Below are 22,938 nucleotides of genomic sequence, written 5' to 3' on the forward strand. Positions count from 1 at the left end.
GAAGAAGGATGGGAGTTCGCGGTTGTGTGTAGACTACAGACAGTTGAACAAGATGACCATCAAGAACAAGTATCCCCTCCCGAGAATAGATGACTTGATGGATCAGTTGCATGGATCCTCGGTGTTTTCAAAGATTGACTTGTGGTCGGGATATCATCAAATTCTAGTGAAAGCAGATGATGTACAGAAGACGACCTTCAGGTCCCGGTATGGACATTACGAGTATGTGGTTATGCCTTTCGGTGTGACCAATGCTCCGGCGGTGTTCATGGACTACATGAACAGAGTTTTCAGGCCATTCTTGGATAAGTTTGTCGTAGTCTTCATAGACGACATTCTTATCTATTCCAGGACTTAGGAGGAACACGCCGAGCACCTGAGACTAGTGCTTGGTGTCTTGAGAGAGAAACAATTGTATGTCAAACTGTCCAAGTACGAGTTCTGGATGGACGAAGTACAATTCTTGGGCCACGTGATATCGGCACATGGCATTGCGGTGGATCCAACGAAGGTTGATGCAGTGGTTAAGTGGGAAAGTCCCAAGTCAGCAACCAAAATTAGAAGCTTTGTGGGTTTAGCCGGCTACTATAGGAGATTCATAGAGGGATTTTCCAAGATAGTGACGCCCTTGACCCAGCTTACTCGGAAAGACCAACCCTTCGCGTGGACGGATAAGTGTGAGGAAAGTTTCCAAGAGCTGAAGTGACGTTTGACGAGCGCTCCGATATTGGTTATCCCGGATGTTGGAAAATCCTTTGAGTTTTATTGTGACGCATCCCACCTTGGACTTGGTTGTGTTCTGATGCAAGAGAAGAAGGCAGTGGCATATGCGTTGAGGCAACTCAAGGTGCATGAGAGAAACTACTCCACTCATGACCTAGAGTTGGCAACTATAGTTTTTGCTTTGAAAATTTGGAGGCACTACCTCTATGGTGCTCAATTCCGGGTATTCAGTGATCACAAGAGTCTGAAGTACTTATTTGATCAGAAGGAGTTGAACATGAGGCAGAGGAGATGGATGGAATTCTTAAAGGATTATGATTTTGAGCTTTTGTACCATCCAGGGAAGGTGAATGTAGTAGTCGATGCTCTGAGTAGGAAGACGGTGCACACCGTTCACCTCATGATCAAGGAGATGGAATTGCTAGAGAAATTCAGAGATATGAGACTATAGGTGGAGCTGGAATCAGGATCCATCAGATGTAGTACCCTGACCATATCTAGTGACTTCCTGAACTCAGTCAGAGAAAGACAGTTATTGGACATTAGTCTGAATAAGGTGAGAGAGCAATTGGGGTTAGAAGAGGCAACGGACTTTGTTTTGGGTAATGACGGCATCCTGAGATTTCGGGGCAGAGTGTGTGTGCCTAATGATGTGGAGGTGAAAAGGTTAATCCTCGAGGAAGGGCACAAGAGTCGTCTTAGCTTGCATCCGGGCATGACTAAGATGTATCAAGACCTCAAGGAGGCTTTTTGGTGGCAAGGGATAAAGAAGGATGTGACACAGTTCGTGTCTGCCTGTTTGACCTGTCAGAAGGCAAAGATGGAGCACCAGAGACCCAGTGGGATGATACAGCCCCTGGAGATACCGGTCTGGAAATGGGACAGCATCTCGATGGACTTTGTGACCCATCTGCCATGGACATTTAGAGGACATGACACCATCTAGGTCATAGTGGACCGACTGACCAAGAGTGCGCATTTCTTAGCAATGAACCTGAGGATGTCTATGGGTAAGTTCGCTCAGTTGTACATCAAGGAGATCGTGAGGTTACATGGGGTGCCTTCGAGCATTGTATCAGATAGAGATCCCTGGTTCACATCACGGTTTTGGCAAACCTTACAGGGTGCTTTAGGAAGCAAACTCACGATGAGTTCAGCCTATCATCCTCAAACAGATGGCCAGTCAGAGAGGATGATCCAGTCCCTTGAGGACCTACTGCAGACATGCATACTGGATCACTTGGGCGCTTGGGATGAAGTGTTACCGTTAATTGAGTTCACCTACAATAATAGTTTCCATGCGAGCATCGGGATGACACCTTATGAGGCTCCTTATGGCTGGAAGTGTAGGACCCCTTTGTGTTGGTATCAGGATGGGGAAGCAGTGTTAGTCGGACCAGAGTTGTTGGAACAGACCACCAAGAAGGTGAGATTAGTGAGGAATAGGATGCAGGCTTCACAGAGCAGACAAAAGGCTTATGCAGATCGCAAGAGGAGACCATTGGAATTCGAGACTGGAGATCACGTGTTCTTGAGGGTGACCTGAACCACTGGTGTGGGAAGGGCTCTCCGCTCGAGGAAACTTTCTCCTAAGTTCCTTGGTCCTTATCAGATCTCGAGGAGGATTGGACTGGTAGCTTATGAGATAGCTTTGCCTCCTCAGTTGGCAAATCTTCACCCGGTGTTTCACGTATCATAGTTGAGGAAGTATGTGTTTGACCCGGTCCATGTGTTGGAAGCTGAGGATATACAGATGAGGGAGGACCTCACTGGGGAGGTACCACCCATTGCTCTAGAGGATAGCAAGGTTGAGCAACGCAGAGGAAAAATAGTCAGATTGGTCAAGGTCATCTAGGATCGGAGAACAGGCGACTCTACTTGGGAGTTGGAGGAGGACATGAGGAAATCACACCCACACCTTTTTACCTGGTAAGCTTTCATTTTTGAGGTCGAAAATTTTTCTTGTTGGGGATAATGTAAGGCCCATTAATTTCTGGTCCCTTTTTCTACCCTAAAGTGAAAGGCTGCCCTTTTGAAAGTGGGCCTAGAGCTGGCCCAAGTAATATAACAGGACCCCAGGTCTGCCCTAACTCACCTTGCTTACTCTGTTTCAGACAAACCCTTAGAGCCGCAGCTGTCTCCCGCTCCGTTAGAGTTTTGGTGTTATTGTGACCCAAAGAGCTCGAACCAGCATTTTTTTCTCCTAACGTAAGTATTTCTTTCTACGTGCTTAAAACTCCTGCTACTATTACTCTGAGTAGCTCATGCCTCTACTGCCATTCTTTTTCCCAATTGCTAAGTCACCCCTGAGCTAGCATCAGAGCTACTATACTAATCAAGTTTGGTCCCGGAGCCTTCTGCTGAACCCTTCCAGGTAAGGGAAGCTAGGGTCCAACTGTCTAGGTCGTTTCTGCTTGTTTGATGAGTATATGATCATTGTATGGTCTATGTGTGAATTTAATCGGTTGAAAACGCCTATTGATCTGTGTGGTTTGCGTGTGGGTGGTTGTCACTCGAATGAACAGTGGCGGGCACTGGTTTCCTCGCCTAAGCGAGCTTGCCTCGCCTAGGCGAGATTAGCAGAGGCTCGCACAGGACCTGTTGCTCGATCTCTCGCATAGACGAAAGGTTTTTATTTTTGAGCGAGGAGTGGTCTCGCCTAGGCGAGAAGGGACTCGCCTGAGTGAGACCTCGCAGAGTCCGTTCTTCCCCCTTTCGCGATCTCACTTGGGCGAGAAGGGTTTCGCCTGAGCGAGAGGACCCCCTCGCCTAAGCGGGACCTGTTAGCTTGAGCGAGACTGTGGGGTAAGTTTGATGCTATTGTTGAATGGTGCACTGATGTATGATTGCTTATTTGATCTAAATGCCTTATTATGTGGGTTAAGGGATGATGCCATGATTGATATATGAGGTTGCGGTGGGAATGGTATGTTGTTGTATGTTATATGAGTTGGAAAGCATGAGTTGCATGATGGGGTTGTTATACATGATGTTAGTATTATGGGAACTTTTGATTGGTTGGTGAAACATGTTAAATGTGTGAGTAGGGCGTAATTCCGTGACTCTTGTAGTGAGAGCTTATGGTGGTGCCTCATCTATTGGACATAATTCCGTGGATCCTTTTAAGGAGGGGTTCCTGGTGGTGCCTCATCTATTGGACTTAATTCCATGAACCTCGAGGTGAGGGTTCACGGTGGTGCCTCGAGATAAGGACGTAATTCCACGCGAGTATCGGGGTGGTGCCTCAAGGCCAAGACGTAATTCCACGTAGGCCACGTGGTGGTGCCTCTTGTAAGGGTGTAATTCCGTGAATGCCTCGCGGTGATGCCTCACTACTAGAACTTAATTCCACTGTCTTGTGGTGGTGCTTCACTATGCGTATCCGGATAGTCAAGTCTTGGAGTCTCATATATTTTTGTTAGCTTTGGTGTGATGTTCGTTATTTATGCTTGGCTTTGAAATTACCTGTGAACTGTTATAAAATGAGATTCCTTTACACTAGCTTACCCTTTGCTTGCTTGTATGTTGTGTGTGGTCTCCTCTATTGCGATGATCATCAACCTTGTTGATGTGAGCAGATGTGAGAACCCCTGGCAGTGGTAGTGTTGATAGGGATGCTGTAGCGTGATGGACGAGATGGGTATTGGGCCCACTCTGGGGCCCATTGTTGGAGAATTTATCTTCTATGCTTTCCTTGTTTGTACTAAACTTATTGCCATTAGTTCGTTAGTATTTTACAGTTTGGGCCGTGTGAGACCTTCTTTATGTTTATGGATATGTTGGGGTACGGAGTACTTCATATTCCAAATCTTTGTACCCTCTGGATATTATGTATGTGGCGTTTTATTAGATGAGTTTTTATCTATTATTTGGGACGTTACAAAAAACTTAAAAGATAATGAAAAAAGAAAAAAAATTATTAAACTTTTTCTTCTTTTTTATATTTGACTTTCTGTTTTATTATTGATTTATATTAAATGTTATACTTTAAAAAAGAAATAAAAAATATCTAATTTAATTTTCATTCATTTTAAATATATTATTACCTAATTTAAAATTATACATATAAATTAAAATTTTAAAAATACATCTAATTTAAAAATTTTCAAAATATATAATTTAAAAAAATTCAAAAATGGACATTGACACAAAGCAACTCATAAACAAAGGAACAAACTCTGAAACAATGAAAAGAAGTAAACAATGGTACACCCAAACAATGGATCGAGAGCGACAATGACAATGAAGCACAACGAAGTAAGTACCATAACGCGAGATATATCCGAGAAAGCCAAACCCAAACAATGGAGCAAAATGAAAAAGGCTTTGTATTTTGTATTTAATTCGTTGCACCATTCAAATTTTGGATTCCATGGATAAAAGGGGCTTATCACCACCTGAAAAAAGAAAAATAGAAAATTGATTTTAAAAATGTCGCATGCACGTGTCAAAATAGATACTAAATTATTAGTTGATTGTTTTTTTTCTATTAAAAGTTGTGAAAGAATTCAACTTAGTTATGTTGCTTGACAACGCTTATGGAACGGAAAATTACCTATTGACAAATTTTTTTTGACAAAGTTAACAAATTAACAAAGTTAACATACTTAAATTTTTATTTTTTAATTAAAATAAAATAATAAAATAATTTTTTTTACCTAAATAAGAAAGTTTGTCAAAAACTTTGTTAAAAAACTTTGTCAACCAATAATAGCCCATAAAACTCTAAATTATAAGATATTAGAATCACACAATATTTATCTTTTATTAAAAAATAGAAAAATAGAGAACCATTTAAAAAATAACACCTAGGATTATAATAAAAATTGTCAAAATTTAATACTTAAAAAATTATTTTCCTCGTAAAAAACCTATCTCAAATTGTCCTGTCCTGTCTCATAAACATTTCGTTCTGGCCACACATTGATGGTCCGTACAAAATTTATTCCATCGACAAGGACCATATCACGTTCTCATTAATAATGTTTTTCAGTCTCTCCTTTTCCGGTGTCCCCAAGAGAAGCAAAACAATGGAGTACCTTCTTCCACTTCTTCTGATCACCATAGTGTGTGTAACCATTCATGTACTCATCTCAACCTTCAAACCAAAGAAAACCTCAAAATACCCTCCAGGGCCTCGCCCTCTTCCCATCATCGGAAACATCTTGGACCTTGGAATCCTTCCTCACCAAACACTTGCAAAACTTTCTAAAATTTATGGTCCTATAATGAGTCTGAAGCTTGGTAGCACCACCACCATAGTCATTTCATCTCCACATGTTGCCAGAGAAGTACTGCAAAAAAATGATCAAATCTTTTCCAACAGGACAATCCCAGATACTGTTCGAGTTCTTGATCATCACATACTTTCAGTTGCGTGGATTCCACCTTCTGCACAGTGGAGGATCCTCAGGAGGGCTTGTGCTACCAAAGTCTTCTCTTCTAAGCAGCTTGATTCTACCCAAGTTCTTCGCCAGGGTAAGGTGCAAGAGTTGATGGATTATGTGAAGGGAAGATGTGAGAAAGGTGAAGCCTTGGATATTGGTGAGGCTTCCTTCACAACTGTACTTAATTCCATATCAAACACTTTCTTCTCAATGGATTTTGCTCATTACGCTTCTGACAAGTCTCAAGAGCTCAAGGACGTCATTTGGGGTATCATGGAAGAAGCTGGAAGGCCTAATGTTGTTGACTTTTTTCCAATCTTTCGCATGCTTGATCCACATGGTGCTCGGAGAAGAATGAATGGTTACTTTGGAAAGTTACTTGCGTTTTTTGATGGACTCATAGATGAAAGATTGCGTTTAAGGGCATTGGAAAAAGAAGGCACGACATGCAAGGACGTGTTGGATTCTGTGTTGGAACTTATGCTTGAAGACAACTCACAACTCACTCGTCCCCATGTTCTGCATCTGTTTCTAGTAAGTATATGTATATTTTTACAACTCTTAGGTTGTATAACATCTTTTATCTTATATGACTTCACTTATTGATGTCAGGATTTATTTGTGGCTGGGATAGACACAACAGCAAGCTCAATAGAATGGGTGATGGCTGAGTTGCTGCATAATCCAGAAAAACTAGAGAAAGTTAGAAAAGAGGTTCAAACCCTTGGCAAAGGTGAACAAGTAAAAGAATCAGATATCTCAAAGCTTCCTTACCTGCAAGCAGTTGTGAAGGAAACCTTTCGTCTACATCCACCCATCCCAATGTTACTGCCACACAAGCCAGAAGTTAATGTTGAAATATGCAATTTCATGGTGCCTAAAAGTGCACAAATTCTTATTAATGTGTGGGCCATGGGAAGAGAGTCAAGTATTTGGACAAACCCAAATGAATTTAGACCTGAAAGATTTTGGGAAAGTGACATTGATTTTAAAGGGAAAGATTTTGAGTTAATACCCTTTGGAGCTGGAAGAAGGATGTGTCCTGGGTTGCCTATGGCTTCTAGAACTATTCACATTGTGTTAGCCTCTCTTCTATGCAATTATGATTGGAAGCTCAAGGATGGAGAAAAGCATGAGGAATTGGATATGTTAGAGAAATCTGGGTTGACCTCGCACAAGGCTCAACCTCTTTTGGTTATTCCCATCCAAGCATAAGAACAAAGAACATTACAAATATGATAAGTTGTAATGTAAATCGACATAATGGAATTCCTTTTATGAGAGATGGTTGATAAATGTGGACCTGCTATCTGGGTGGCACATGATGAAGATTTTAAGATTCAAATTTCGCAGCCTCCCCGATCCAATCGTGTAAGGTTTTAGCTAATATATGGTTAAATTATTGATCATTGCTATGCTATTAACCCTGAATAGACATGTTTTAAAGAAGGGACATAGTAGCATTTGCCTAATTATTAATTATGTACACATATCAAGAATTTAAAGATGAAATGACATATGTAATAAAATAATATGTGTGAACTTTGTACCTATTTTATTATACATATAAAGTTTAGAACTTGGTATGAATAACTTTTCAAGTACAGATCAATTATAATTTTTTAATTATAATAGTGATTATTTTAATAATTAATAAATTTTTATTTTGTAAATTGGTATCTAATTAGAGATCAATTATAATTTTTTAATTATAATAGTGATTATTTTAATAATTAATAAATTTTTATTTTATAAATTAATATCTAATTTTGTTATTATAATGACTAACAACTTTTATTTATTAAAATCGGTTGTTCATAAAGCATTTTTTTATAGTGAAAGGTCTATATAATGCATAAAGTATTTTAAAACACAACATTAGCATACTAAAAATATAAAGTTTTATTGTCTTCCAAATGCTACTCATGTACACTGCAAAATATGAAAATGATATCTACTCGAGTACACCCCAAAATCATAATAAGTCATCATACAAATAATGCATATAAGAGTAAGCTACTGAAAATAAATTTCTAACATAAGATAATGATATTAAAGGAAATTTTTTAATAACAATTCTTAAAAATTTAATTCCATCAATCACAAGCTTACAATAATCACATAGACCACGATGAAACTAAACATTAAAGAACATTAAACCAATGGAATATCAATTGACATCTTCAAAAAGACTTATATTAAGTATGTCGTATAAAAAACTAACATCTTATCCAAACCAAGATTTAGAATTACAAGTGGATATAAGATGTATTAAGACAAGTTCATTAAAATTCAAGCATATATCTTGGTGTGTAAGAATTTTCTCTTTGGCTTCTCACACATGATATCTAAGTTTATGTAACTTAGATCATCAATGAAGTAAGGGGATCTCTCTTACAATATAGTTATCAATACTTAATACACAATTCAAATAACAAACCACATATCACCCACAAATTAACACGTGACATTGACACAACCTTCAAAAGACTAAATGTATTGACTAGAATCTAAGACCATGCCCATGTTATACTCATCCTGCATTGTCAGGGTTCTCATTGTAACATCCTGACCGAATATTACTAGTTTAAATAAAATAGAGCAATAAATAATAATAAATTGGCAATTAATAAAATCTCTTAAAACGTTAGAAATTTAAAACTTTATTAAATTGCGTAGTTCCAAAATCTCAATTTTAAACTAAAATATTACAAGTTCGAAAGTGTAAACATCCTTCATAAAGGAAATACAAGAAAACCATGCTTAATTAAAATAATCTCCACGCTAGTCCTCACTCTAGCTCTATGCATCTTCAGCTCCACCTAAACCATCATTTGTTCTCTTGCAACAAGTTACATGATCATCTCCAAGCACATACAAAAAGGGTGAGCTCAAAATAATTAAACATGTATAAACAATATAAAACCCTCACCCAATGCATAATAATTTATCCCAACCCCTCTTCTGAGAACCTTTCATTATGCACTAGAAATCATGGCCTACCAACCTCACCGGCCACTACCATGAAGGGCAATCAAGTGAAACCAATACGTACGAGCCACAACTCACACGCTCACACCAGATTTCCAATATCACCAGGCCACTACCCGAGATCGCCATGTGTTACCATTCATTCCAAGCCACAACTCAAGGAATGTCTTTAGCAAGTTTCATACTTAAAGTCATCACCACAAGTCATGTAAAACTATCAATCTCATTAACCTGACCTATACAAGATTAGTACACACTCAACTTGGATCACAGGGATTCTAATGCTTCCACGAACCTTCCTGCTCGTGATCCAACTCTACGAACCTCCTCGCTCGTAGTCCAACCCTACAGATCTCCCCGCCCGTAGTCCAACCCTACAGATCTCCCCGCCCGTAGTCCAACCCTACGGACTTCCTCGCCCGTAATCCAACATGCGTGATCCATCCAACTACAAACCTCCCCGCTTCCAGCAACTCCCAAGTGTGAGCACGGAACATACGAACCTCCCCACCCGTATCCTCACATGAGATTATCATTAATACGAACCTCCCCGCTCATATTAATCACGAGTTCCATCACCAAATCACGAATTTACTTGCTCGTGATGCAATCAAGCATACCCTGGCCCAGGTTCGACATTTCAATTACGCAACATGCAACAAAAACAACACACTGCATACTACGCTATCGCCTAGCGCTGCCTATGTGCCGCTAAGCGCGCTTATTCCTCCGCAAACCACTTAGGGGTCTTAACATGTCGTTGGGCGCCACTTGCTCCAACAACTTCCTTGGTTCACCTATCGTCTAGCGGTCCATTCTGCACCGCCAAGTGTTACACAAGTAGCATGATAACTTCTGATTTTTGCACCCAATGCAGATCTTAACACCTGAAACTTCTTATGCACATATCCATACTACCAATTTACATGTCAATACATTACATGTGCCTCAAATGTACATGATCACACATCATATACATTAGTTATATATGTTTACATGTACCCACTAACTTAAACCATGCCGACACTTAAATTACACCAATAAGCAACCATGCTCATATAATAAATAAAACTATAACCGCAAATGCTAAAAGTAACGAATCAAAACATTTTAACTTTTATACACATATAATATTATATTGAAATAATATTAAGAACTAACACCTTAACGTTAACACATCCTATACATTATATAATATTCACACAGTAACTAACATGTACTTACAAAAATAAATCAACTTCCAGTAAATCCAACTTTTAGATACCACATGGTCTTCCAAATCTAGTTAAAATAATTTTTATTCACACATCCTTCATTATATATTTAATTATATTATAGTAAACTTTTCACTTTATCATTACTACATTTCACATTATTTGCACATTGCCTTTTAAATAGACGCGGTCATCATTGTAATTATAAAATGCTATTATCTACATGAAAATATAAAACCCAATTATCAACAGTGGATTTCAAAAGTATACTTAGTTTTATTGCATCTTCAATATTAATTACATCGTCACTTTTCTTTTATAAATTAAAGTTTCGATTCCAATATACAATACTAAGGAATAAACTCTCAATTTGCTACTATATATATTTTCCCCCAAATTTATCACCACTCTAACCTTAACCATGTTGCCCACCGACTTTGATTTCAATATAATTTATACATATATGTCATAATATTTTCTCTTTCCAATTTAAATACACTAGTGTCCTATTAACCCATACAATCCAACCTAAAAACTTATTTTTAGGTATACAAATCAATATACCGCACTCATTAACTTTTAGTTATCATAATGTGTCTATAAAAAATATATTTTAATACCTATATCTAAAATTTGATCCAAGAAAACTTTATTTCACTGTACTGCACCAGGAAATGAATTTGAATTTGTTACTGTTGTGCATAAAATAAATTCCAACCTTCTCTATCACCTACTTTTAATTCCTAAAAATGATTGCTACGAATTCCCCCTACCTCCCTGTACAGTATCAAACCCAACCCTTTTTGATAATTCAAAATAAACAGCACATAAAAGTTATAATGGCACTTTAATCCAATTAAATTTAAAAATATTCTTTCTCTTAATTCCGCAGCAGCCTACTAATTATTTCCAAACTCATTATATTAACTGCAGACCATCGTATTAACTTGTAATTAAAACCTCTAAACCGTTTATTTTTTACCTTAAAGTGCTGCACCAAAAATTAATTTATATTAACTATTTATTCCACTATTTCTCTTTTAAATCCAAATGCCTGTTACTCTCTACATCCAAATGCCTGTACCATCCTAATTCAACGTAACCTTTATCTTCCAGGACGTCAAAATTCAACATAACCAATTCAACACGTCAAAATTCAATTCAAATGTTTATATCCAATTAAATTTCACTAGAGCACCAAACTTATTGAGCTAGAAATCCAAGACAACCCTCAATTTCCATCAGTGAAATTCACATTTCGTATTCTCCAAACCTAAAATTCATATCTCCTCCGAATTTAGTGAGCCCTAATGTTTCGGGTGTAGAAACTGAGTATCTATTTAAACACTGATTTGTCTTCTTCCTTTTCTTTGTCACCACTTAGTTCTTCTTCTTCCCCATGCTCGGTTTCCTCTTCTCCTGTTGCTCGGTTGTCCAAACGATCGAAATACTTGTCAATTAGGCTTCGATATTTAAGTCAGTTCAAGTTCATTCCGGATTAACAATTAATGTTCTAATAAACGAAGTAAATGAGAGTATTCACATTTACTTACAATTATTGCAACACCCCTCTTTTTCTAGAAATAGAGCCAAACCCACTCTCATTTTCTTCTTCTTTGCAAACTCAACTCTCCCCTCTGTCTCCCTCTCTCTGACCCTTGCCTCTATCTCACCAACCTTGCTTCTTGATCAGGTCCTGGAGAGGAAACCACGCCTGAGCCTTCTGCTGCCTCAACTCATAGCCTCTCATCTCCTAGGTAAGTCTTCCTTGCAGTTTAAAGTCTGATTTTGAAATTCAACTCGAAATTCTGCTTCCATTCAGAGTCTAACCTAGTGCTCATCCTTTCTATGTGATTGGATGATGAATTCTTCTAGGTTGGACTGAGGAATTCTGCTCCCCTCTACTAGGTTGTCTTCACCCAAGCTTTAACTCAAGAATAGGTAAGGGAAGCTGACTCTTTAACTCATTTTGATGTGAATTGTGTTCGTGTGTGATTTAATTGCATGATTGCTCGTTAAATTGGTGTTTGAGACTGTTGGTGTGTGAATTTGAGTGGGGGATGATTTTGAGCGAGCTTGCATGTGGAGAACAAGGAGGATGTCCTGGTAGTTTCGCCTAGGCAAGTTGCTCTCACTTGAGCGAAAATACCAGAAGATCACCCCTGTCACTGTGCAAAATCTCGCCTAGGCGAGCTGGAGTCGCCTGAGCGAGATAACATCTTGTCTAGGCGAGCCAGTTTAGCCTGAGCGAGAGTTCGACCAGTTTTTTTTTTAATTCGCCACTGTATGATGTCTCGCCCAGGCGAGATCAACTCGCCTAAGTGAGATAAACTCTCTAGCTTAGGCGAGACATTCTAGTCTAAGCGAGATTCCCTGCAGAAGTTAGTTTTCTCACTGTTTTTCTTACGTGATGCTATATTGATTGCTTTAAGATGATGATGGCTGATCTTGTATGTGATCTTTATGCATGTTAGACTGTGTGATGGAATTGAGTGCGAATTTTATGTGAATGGGAATATATTGGAGTTAGGATTTCAAGGGAAATCCTAAGGAATATGTTTTTAGTGAATGTAAGGGCATGACGACTTAGATTGGTGGCATCCTGACGCTCCTAGTAACCACTATGACTCAAATAGAGTATGATTGATTACGTCGGGAGGAGTAGTAGGAGGTCCTTGTCTATGAATCCGATCTGTCATAGAGGTGATGGGATTTACCTTGGGAGTGGTTGGGTGAATACCCCTTGTGCCTAAAACTCTGCAGAGTTTGGGAACCATCTCAAGTGCAAGTCACCAAGAGCTTCAATGCCACTTACATAATTTGGATATCGAGTCTAGGAGGGTGTGTGGTGCATGGTTGGGATTGATTGAATGATTTTGATAAATTGCGTGATAAATCCTATTTTCTGCCTAAGTGTAACAACTGCATGAATTACTCTTGGTTTAAGTTAGCTTACCCTTCTTGTATGTCGTGTGTTCCTTGTGTCTTCTGTTTTTGCAATTATCGTCCATATTGAATGGCGTGAGCAGATATAGGTGCAGGTGAGGATACACCCTTCCGAGACAGGAGATGATTATGCTAGGCGTATTAGTAGTAGATGTACCCTTTACTTTTGCTTAACTGATCGGGTGATTTGTAACCCTTTAGTTGTGTATGGGTGGTATGTATTGATCAGTATATTTATGGTTATTTTGAGGATTACTGTATTATATATTATACTGGCCTACGTCATCATCTGCTTCTGAATTATTAAAATTTAAATGTTTTGTTTAATAGTTTAAAAACTATGAAAACGGGATGTTACAATTTGGTATCAGAGCAGTGATTCCTTTAGGATCTGTAGGTGTGAGCTTGCTTAGTTTCTGTTGCGTGTTCCTTGTAACGTGTTTGGCATGGTTGTAGCACCTGTTAACTAATCTGATGGTTCCTTCCTTGTGTGGTCAGAACTATGGCACCTAGACCTCCTCCACCTACTGTTCCAAATCCAGATAATCCTCATTTGGTGGGAGCAATTGAGGCAATGATAGCAGGCATGCAGCAGCAGAATGCTAACATGGTGAATCAGTAGAATCTAGCCTTGCAACAGATGGAGTCTGCAAGACTAGCAACAGAAGCGACTCAGCAGAGGCACTTGGAAGCTCTGCATCAGATAGGAGAAAACCATTCGGCCGCTGGTTCATCCCAAGCTTCACTACCACGAGTGCAAGAGTGGAGTTTGGAGGATTTCCTACAATACCATCCATCCCGCTTTGATGGCAAAGTTAGCCCGAATGGAGCTGATCAGTGGATGCGGGACATGGAACGAATCTTTAATGCTAAGAGATGTCCTGCAGAGAACAGGCTGGCATACACTGAGTATCTTCTTGCTGGAGAGGTCGTGCATTGGTGGTCTAGCATGAAGATGATGTTGGAGGACAGCCAAGAGACCATCACCTGGGAACTGTTTAAGAAGAAGTTCTATGCTGAGTTCTTCCCAAATAGTGTGAGGTATGCGAAGGAGTTCGAGTTCTTGCAGCTGACGCAAGGAGAAATGTCAGTGTTAGAGTACGTTGAAAAGTTCAAACACTTAGGTAAATTCCACACCCTGAAGATGGCAGAGGACTGGCAGTGTAGAAAATTTGAGAATGGGTTGAGGGGTGACCTCAAGCTCATGGTGGCTCCGCTCTCTATCAAGGAGTTCCCTGCCTTGGTATAGAAGGCAAAAGTGATGGAGAAGCTTAAGGATGAAGTTGAAGCTCATCAGAGGTCTCAGCTGAAGGTGGGAGGACCATCTGGGTCCATGAGCAGACACGATGACAGGAGGAAGCCATACTCTAGGCCTCAGCCACAAGGGCCTAGGAGGTTCTCACATCAGCCCCAACAGTCCCAGCCTTCTAGGCCGTAGTGCTTCCACTGTAGGGGGGCCCATCTGAGGAGCGCTTGCCCCCAGCTTTCTGACAGGAGGGCATGCCATAGATGCGGCCAGGTGGGCCACTTCATCAAGGATTGCCCGGTTGACAGGAGCACAGTGTCGAGGCCTTCACCACAGCCTCAGTCACAACCATCGGGGAGAGGTGCGAGACCACAGGCGGCGGGTCGGGTGTACACTGTCACTAGTGCCGAGGCAGCTGGATCAGGTAACCTTATCATCGGGTCTTGTGTGATAGTTGGTAGGAGCTTGCATGTTCTGTTTGATTCGGGGGCGACACATTCTTTTGTGTCGAAATCTAGAGTGGTGGAGTTGGGTCTTCCGGTGAAGGAGCTCTAATATGACCTGGTGGTGTCCACACCTACTTCTAGGTTGGTCAAGACCTCGACCATGTGTGCGAGGTGCAAGATCGAGGTTGAGGGGCGCAAGTACAGGGTGAACCTCATCTATTTACCCTTGGTGGGGCTGGATGTTATCTTGGGGATGGATTGACTATCTGTCAATCACATTCTCATTGACTGCAACGAAAGGAAAGTGTTGTTTCCTACCTTAGAAGATGAAGATTTGTTGGTGTCCTCACAGCAGATGGACAAGGCAATGAAGGAAGGGTCTCAATGCTTCTTGATTCTGACTCAATTGTCCGTTGAGACTGAGATTGGACCCTTGGAGGCGCCTGTAGTTGGGGATTTCTCAGATGTGTTTCCTGAGGATGTGCCTGGCCTACCCCTTACTAAGGAGATAAAGTTCTCCATTGACCTAGTGCCAGGAGCAGGGCCAGTGTCGATAGCACCCTACAGAATGGCTCCTGCTGAGCTAGTGGAGTTGAAGAAGCAGATTGAATAGCTACTAGAAAAACAGTTTATCAGGCCGAGTGTATCGCCTTGGGGAGCGCCAGTATTGCTGGTTAAAAAGAAGGACGGTAGTTTCAAACTCTGTGTGGATTACAAGTAGTTGAATAAGCTAACCATCAAGAACAAGTATCCTCTGCCAAGAATTGACGACTTGATGGATCAGTTGCACGGTGCTGCAGTGTTCTCCAAGATTGATCTGAGATCAGGATACCATCAGATTCGAGTCAAGTCTGATGATGTGCAGAAGACCGCTTTCAGGTCCAGGTACGGACACTACGAGTATGTGGTGATGTCGTTTGGTGTGACTAACGCCCCCGCTTTGTTCATGGACTACATGAACTGAATCTTCAGGCCATTTTTGGACAAGTTCGTGGTGGTTTTCATAGATGACATCTTGATCTACTCGCGGACTCCTGAAGAGCATGCAGAGCATCTGAAGATAGTTTTGAGCATACTGAGGGAAAAGCAGTTATATGCAAAGCGGTCAAAATGTGAGTTCTGGATGACTTCGGTTCAGTTCTTGGGGCACATGATCTCGACTCAGGGCATATCAGTGGATCCTCTAAAGTAGAAGTTGTGCTAAATTGGTAACGCCCTAAGTTAGTGACTGAAATAAGGAGCTTCGTGGGGCTGGCAGGTTACTATAGGAGATTCATTGAAGGATTCTCCAGGATAGCAACGCCCTTGACCCAGTTAACCCGCAAGGATCAACCTTTTGCTTGGACCGACCGGTGTGAAGAGAGCTTTCTAAAGCTAAAACAAAAGTTGACTAGTGCTCCAGTGTTGGTGATTCTTGATACCGGTAAACCTTTTGAGGTTTACTGTGATGCTTCTCATCAGGGATTGGGATGTGTTTTGATGCAAGAACGGAGAGTGGTAGCCTACGCCTCACGGCAGTTGAAGAATCATGAGAAAAACTACCCCACGCATGACTTGGAGTTAGCAGCAATGGTGTTTGCACTAAAGATCTAGAGACACTATCTGTATGGTGCACAATTCTAGGTTTTCAATGACCATAAGAGTTTGAAGTATCTCTTTGATCAGAAAGAGTTAAACATGAGGCAGAGGCGGTGGATGGAATTCCTAAAAGACTTTGATTTCGAGTTGTTGTACCACCCGGGGAAGGCGAATGTGGTGGCTGACGCCTTAAGCAAAAAGGCGGTTCACGCATCTCACATGATGGTCAGGGAGCTGGATTTGGTGGAACAGTTTAGAGATATGCAGTTGCAGGTGGTTTTAGATGAGGGAGTCATTAGATATAACCATCTCATTGTGTCTAATGATTTCCTTAATCTGATAAAGGAGAAACAGCCATCGAACCCCAAGCTACAGAGGACAGTAGAGTTACTTGGCACTAAGAAGGCCAAGGATTTCTTGATGGGAGGTGATGGGGTACTGAGATTCAGAGGCAGGGTTTGCATACCTGAAGATTTAGAGCTGAAGGGTATAATTCTTGAGGAAGGGCACAAGAGTCGTTTTAGCATGCACCCAGGCATGACTAAAATGTATCATGATCTGAAGGAATCGTTCTGGTGGTCGGGCATGAAGCAAGATGTCGCTCGATATGTATCGTCATGTTTAACCTGTCAGAAGGCTAAGATAGAGCACCAGAGACCAGGGAGAATGCTTCAACAGCTTGAGATACCCGAGTGGAAATGGGATAGCATTGCTATGGACTTTGTCACCCATTTACCTCGGACCGTGAGGAACCACGATGCTATATGGGTGATAGTAGACCGTCTCACCAAGAGTGCTCACTTCCTAGCAGTAAACTTGAGGATGTCTATGGCGAAGCTAGCTCAGTTGTATATCGGTGAGATCGTGAGGTTACATGGTGTGCCATCGAGTATAGTCTCTGATAGAGACCCACGATTCACCTCCCGCTTCTGGCAAACACTACAGGATGCTATGGGTAGCAGGTTGGCTATGAGCTCCGCTTATCACCCTCAGACCGATGGGTAGTCCGAGAGAACCATCCAGTCTCTTGAGGATCTCTTACGGACGTGCGTGCTGGACCATCTGGGTGCGTGAGATGAGGTCCTTCCTTTGGTGGAGTTTACATATAATAACAACTTTCACACCAGTATTGGCATGGCATCTTATGAGGCCCTCTATGGCAGGAGATGTAGAACTCCTTTATGCTGGTATCAGGACGGGGAATCAGTGGTGGTGGGACCAGAGCTTCTGAGGTAGCCTACTGAGAAGGTCAAGCTCATACAAGAAAGAATGAAAGCATCTCAAAGCAGACAAAAATCATATGTTGATCAGAGGAGAAGACCTTTAGAGTTTGAACCAGGGGACCATGTTTTCTTGAGAATTACCCCGACTACTGGTGTGGGAAGAGCCATCCGCCAGAAGAAGTTGTCTCCTAGGTTCGTCGGTCCATACCAGATTCTGAGAAGAGTTGGACCAGTGGCATATGAGATTGCCCTACCTCCTCCTCTGGCCAACCTCCACTCAGTGTTCCATGTTTCCCAGCTCAAGAAGTATGTGTCCGACCCTTCCCATATACTTGAGATGGAAGATCTGCAGATTAGAGGAGATCTTACAGTAGAAGTTCAGCCCGTTGGTTTAGGAGATGTTCAGATGAGGCAGCTCAGAGGGAAATCCATCAGACTAGTCCAGGTCATCTAGGACAAGAGGACAGGTGATTCCACTTGGGAATTAGAAGGAGATGTGAGAAAGTCATATCCACACTTGTTCTCTGGTAAGTCTCAATTTTCGGGTCGAAAATTTTTGTTGTTGGGGAGAATGCAACACCCCTCTTTTTCCCGAAAAAAAGCCAAACTCACTGTCATTTTCTTCTTCTTTGCAAACTCAACTCTCCCCTCTGTCTCCCTCTCTCTGACCCTTTCCTCTATCTCACCAACCTTGCTTCTTGATCAGGTCCTGGAGAGGAAGCCACGCCTGAGCCTTCTGCTGCCTCCACTCATAGCCTCTCATCTCTAGGTAAGTCTTCCTTGTAGTTTAAAGTCTGATTTCAAAATTCAACTCGAAATTCTGCTTCCATTCAGAGTCTAACCCAGTGCTCATCCTTTCTATGTGATTGGATGATGAATTCTTCTAGGTTGGACTGAGGAATTCTGCTCCCCTCTACTAGGTTGTCTTCACCTAAGCTTTAACTCAAGAATAGGTAAGGGAAGCTGACTCTTTAACTCATTTTGATGTGAATTGTGTTCGTGTGTGATTTAATTGCATGATTTCTCGTTAAATTGGTGTTTGAGACTGTTGGTGTATGAATTTGAGTGGGGGATGATTTTGAGCGAGCTTGCATGTGGAGAACAAGGAGGATGTCCTGGTAGTTTCACCTAGGCAAGTTGCTCTCGCCTGAGCGAAAATACTAGAAGATCACCCCTGTCACTGCGCGAAATCTTGCCTAGGTGAGCTGGAGTCACCTGAGCGAGATAACATCTCGTCTAGGCGAGCCAGTTTAGCCTGAGCGAGAGTTCGCCCAGTTTTTTTTTTAATTCACCACTGTATGATGTCTCGCCCAGGCGAGGCCTAAGCGAGATAAACTCTCTAGCTTAAGCGAGACATTCTAGTCTAAGCGAGATTCCCTGCAGAAGTTAGTTTTCTCACTGTTTTGCTTACGTGATGCTATATTGATTGCTTTAAGATGATGATGGTTGATCTTGTATGTGATCTTTATGCATGTTAGACTGTGTGATGGAATTGAGTGCGAATTTTATGTGAATGGGAATATGTTGGAGTTAGGATTTCAAGGGAAATCCTAAGGAATATGTTTTTAGTGAATGTAAGGGCATGATGACTCAGATTGGTGGCATCCTGACGCTCCTAGTAACCACTATGACTCAAATAGAGTATGATGGATTACGTCGGGAGGAGTAGCAGGAGGTCCTAATCTATGAATCCGATCCGTCATAGAGGTGATGGGATTTATCTTGGGAGTGGTTGGGTGAATACCCCTTGTGCCTAAAACTCTGCAGAGTTTGGGAACCATCTCAAGTGCAAGTCACTAAGAGCTCCAATGCCACTCACATAATCTGGATATCGAGTCTAGGAGTGTGTGTGGTGTATGGTTGGGATTGATTGAATGATTTTGATAAATTGCATGATAAATCCTATTTTTTGCCTAAGTGTAACAACTGCATGAATTACTCTTGGTTTAAGTTAGCTTACCCTTCTTGTATGCCGTGTGTTCCTTTTGTCTTCTATTTTTGCAATGATCGTCCATATTGAATGGCGTGAGCAGATATAGGTGCAGGTGAGGATACACCCTTCCGGGACAAGAGATGATTATGCTAGACGTATTAGTAGTAGATGTACCCTTTACTTTTGCTTAACTGATTGGGTGATTTGTAACCCTTTAGTTGTGTATGGGTGGTATGTATTGATCAGTATATTTATGGTTATTTTGAGGATGACAGTATTATATATTATACTGGCCTACGTCATCATCTGCTTCTGAATTATTAAAATTTAAATGTTTTGTCTAATAATTTAAAAACTATGAAAATGGAATATTAGAATCATCGTACACATTCTCATTCTCATTCTCGAATATCAAGATAGCAAGAAAAAATACAATAAAATATCAAATAGTAAAAAAGTTGCACCACACAAAGTGACACCCTGCGACATCACCACATCACCCTACCTCTGAAGTTCTAACTTGATATCTCTAACGGCATTGGAGTGGCTGCCAACTCTAACTTGAAATTCGAAACTCAACGTTCAGCAGAACTGCTGGAATGCCCAACACTATATTAGTAAAATGACATACAGTTTGATTTTTCCTGCATTAAAATGTTCAAATTTATTTAGATATGTTCAAATTCCACACTTTTTATACTAAAACAACACTTTGTAATTCAAACATTCCATTTTGACAAACCCTTTGAAATATCAGAAATCATACAACACCAAGTTAATCATTTACTCAACCAAATTCACAAATCCAATCATTCACTCCAATCATACAAAATTTCACAGACCCACCAGCTCAGAAGTGCAATTATACAGAATCAAATAAAATATGATGCAGTAGTCATTATCTTCCAGTCATTTCATTATGATGAGTGGCCTCATTTTGTCGTTTATGGAAATAATGCTCTCTGTAAGAACAAGTCATACCATCATTCCATAAGAGGATTGCTTTGGATAAGAAGATCAAAAGTGAGATAACTAAATAAATTGTTTAATATATAAATAAAAGTAAAAATAAAATGAATATTTTTATTCATTATTAGTATTTTATTTCATTTTATATTTTTAAAATTATATCAGCAATATTAGAGTACGTTATTATTATTTAGAGTAAGTTACTAAAAATATCATTTTAATAAACATCAAGACTAATATATGAGTTTTAACATGTGTTTCAATTCTAAACTAACATATATTTTGTTGGAAGAAGATATATCAGTATTGTGTCTCCTCTGATAATGTTGTGACAGTTTAAACAATGATTTGGTGCTCAATCATGAAAAGATGCGATAAGCAGGAAAAAGAAGGAACATGAAAAATAACAATAAAATATAAACAGTACTAAAATTTTTTATATTATATGAGATTTTTTCTATAAATTTGTTGGAAGAGAATTTATAAAAATAAAATTTTTTTTACTGTTTTTTCGTGAGTAATTATTAGGATTTATTTCATGAGTAATTATTTTTTATGAAATTATAAAATTTGCAAGTACTTTTTACAAAATTTATTGCAAAAAGTATTTTATATAATATATTTTGCAAGAAAATTAATAACAATTTGTTGCAAATTTTTGTTTTCACAACGAAATTTACAAGTATTTTGTACAAAAAAAAATTTTAAAACAAAATTCGTATGAAATATGATTTTTTTTAGTGAAAGTATATATATATATATATATATATATATATATATATATATATATATATATATAAAAAGCTGAGAAATAAGTAAAATAATTATTTATACCCATTATTTTTTTAAGAGTATCATATGAACTCAAGGCATGAAAGTGCCACTATTGAAGTTATTGAAGAAAGAAAAAATTCATGTGCAAAACATTGCACCTGGGTTACCATTTATTAAGTCACGGGTTGGCACATAGGGAATGAATTCATATGTTGTTAATTAAATTACAAAAATTTTATTCCTTGACTCACCAACATATACTCCCCACTGATAATGAAGAGAGTGAAGATTGAAATAAGTTTTGTACATCCTTCACACATGTTCAAAATGTATACCATAGGTTAGCACTTATGTAGCCATGGGTAACCAAAAATACTACACAGTGGTTTCACACATCCTTTCACACTTTCTACTTTTTCCCTTCCAATTTGCATTTCCACCTTTTGTTTTTTCTCTTTTTGCTTGCTTCCAAAGAAAACCAACGTGAAAATTGCAAAAAATTAAAAAAAAAAAAAAGAAAGTGACAATAAAACATCAAGTTGTGAGTGAAGTTCTCAATAAATGGATGTTAATATATCATTTTCCTTAAACTTAATACCTACTATAAATTCTAACAATAAATTTTATATTATTTATTTTTGTGTAAAAATAAATATTTTATCAATAAAATTCTTATAAACAAATCAAAATATAAATATATAAATAAAAAATAATTCGTACTTCAAACAAATTTTTTAATTTAAAATATTTAATAAACATTAAAAAATAAATAATACAACACCACATTAAACATTATATATTAAATAATTTATTTAATTATTTCTATTTTATTAATAACAAAAATAAAAATTAAATATATTTATTTTAAAAAAACTTTATCTTTCCATCATTTAAAAAAAAAAAATCAGTACAGAATTCGGGTCCCTGAGGACCGAATTCAAACTGGTATAAGAAAAAAAAATTACAAAATTGAATTTAGAATTCGGTTGCCCGAAAACCGAATTCTAAACGTAGAATAAAACTGTGCTATGATGTAAATATTCTGCACAGTATGCTATCCATGGAATATTTTGGAAAAAGTGTGCTACATGGGGAAAAAAAAATCATATTTATTATCTTCCAGTCATTTCATTATGATGAGTGGCCTCATTTTGTCGTTTATGGAAATAATGCTCTCTGTAAGAACAAGTCATACCATCATTCCATAAGAGGATTGCTTTGGATAAGAAGATCAAAAGTGAGATAACTAAATAAATTGTTTAATATATAAATAAAAGTAAAAATAAAATGAATATTTTTATTCATTATTAGTATTTTATTTCATTTTATATTTTTAAAATTATATCAGCAATATTAGAGTACGTTATTATTATTTAGAGTAAGTTACTAAAAATATCATTTTAATAAACATCAAGACTAATATATGAGTTTTAACATGTGTTTCAATTCTAAACTAACATATATTTTGTTGGAAGAAGTTATATCAGTATTGTGTCTCCTCTGATAAT

General features: G+C 39.0%; 3 protein-coding genes across 3 annotated transcripts; all 3 read left to right on the top strand.

The window, feature by feature from the left end:
- Positions 1–5,615: 5,615 nt before the first annotated feature.
- LOC114165978 (geraniol 8-hydroxylase-like) lies at positions 5,616–7,654 on the top strand. The gene is made up of 2 exons (XM_028050624.1): positions 5,616–6,644; positions 6,723–7,654. The coding sequence occupies exons 1-2, from the start codon at positions 5,706–5,708 to the stop codon at positions 7,323–7,325; spliced, it is 1,542 nt and encodes a 513-aa protein (XP_027906425.1). The 5' UTR covers positions 5,616–5,705; the 3' UTR covers positions 7,326–7,654.
- A 6,247-nt stretch (positions 7,655–13,901) lies between these two features.
- Positions 13,902–14,510, top strand: LOC114165543. The gene has a single exon (XM_028050139.1). The coding sequence runs from the start codon at positions 13,902–13,904 to the stop codon at positions 14,508–14,510; it is 609 nt and encodes a 202-aa protein (XP_027905940.1).
- A 12-nt stretch (positions 14,511–14,522) lies between these two features.
- Positions 14,523–15,062, top strand: LOC114165544. The gene is made up of 2 exons (XM_028050140.1): positions 14,523–14,656; positions 14,756–15,062. Exons 1-2 carry the CDS (start codon positions 14,523–14,525, stop codon positions 15,060–15,062), a joined length of 441 nt encoding a protein of 146 aa, XP_027905941.1.
- Positions 15,063–22,938: the final 7,876 nt, after the last annotated feature.

Source organism: Vigna unguiculata, chromosome 10 (assembly GCF_004118075.2).
Source record: "Vigna unguiculata cultivar IT97K-499-35 chromosome 10, ASM411807v1, whole genome shotgun sequence".
Lineage (NCBI taxonomy): Eukaryota > Viridiplantae > Streptophyta > Magnoliopsida > Fabales > Fabaceae > Vigna > Vigna unguiculata.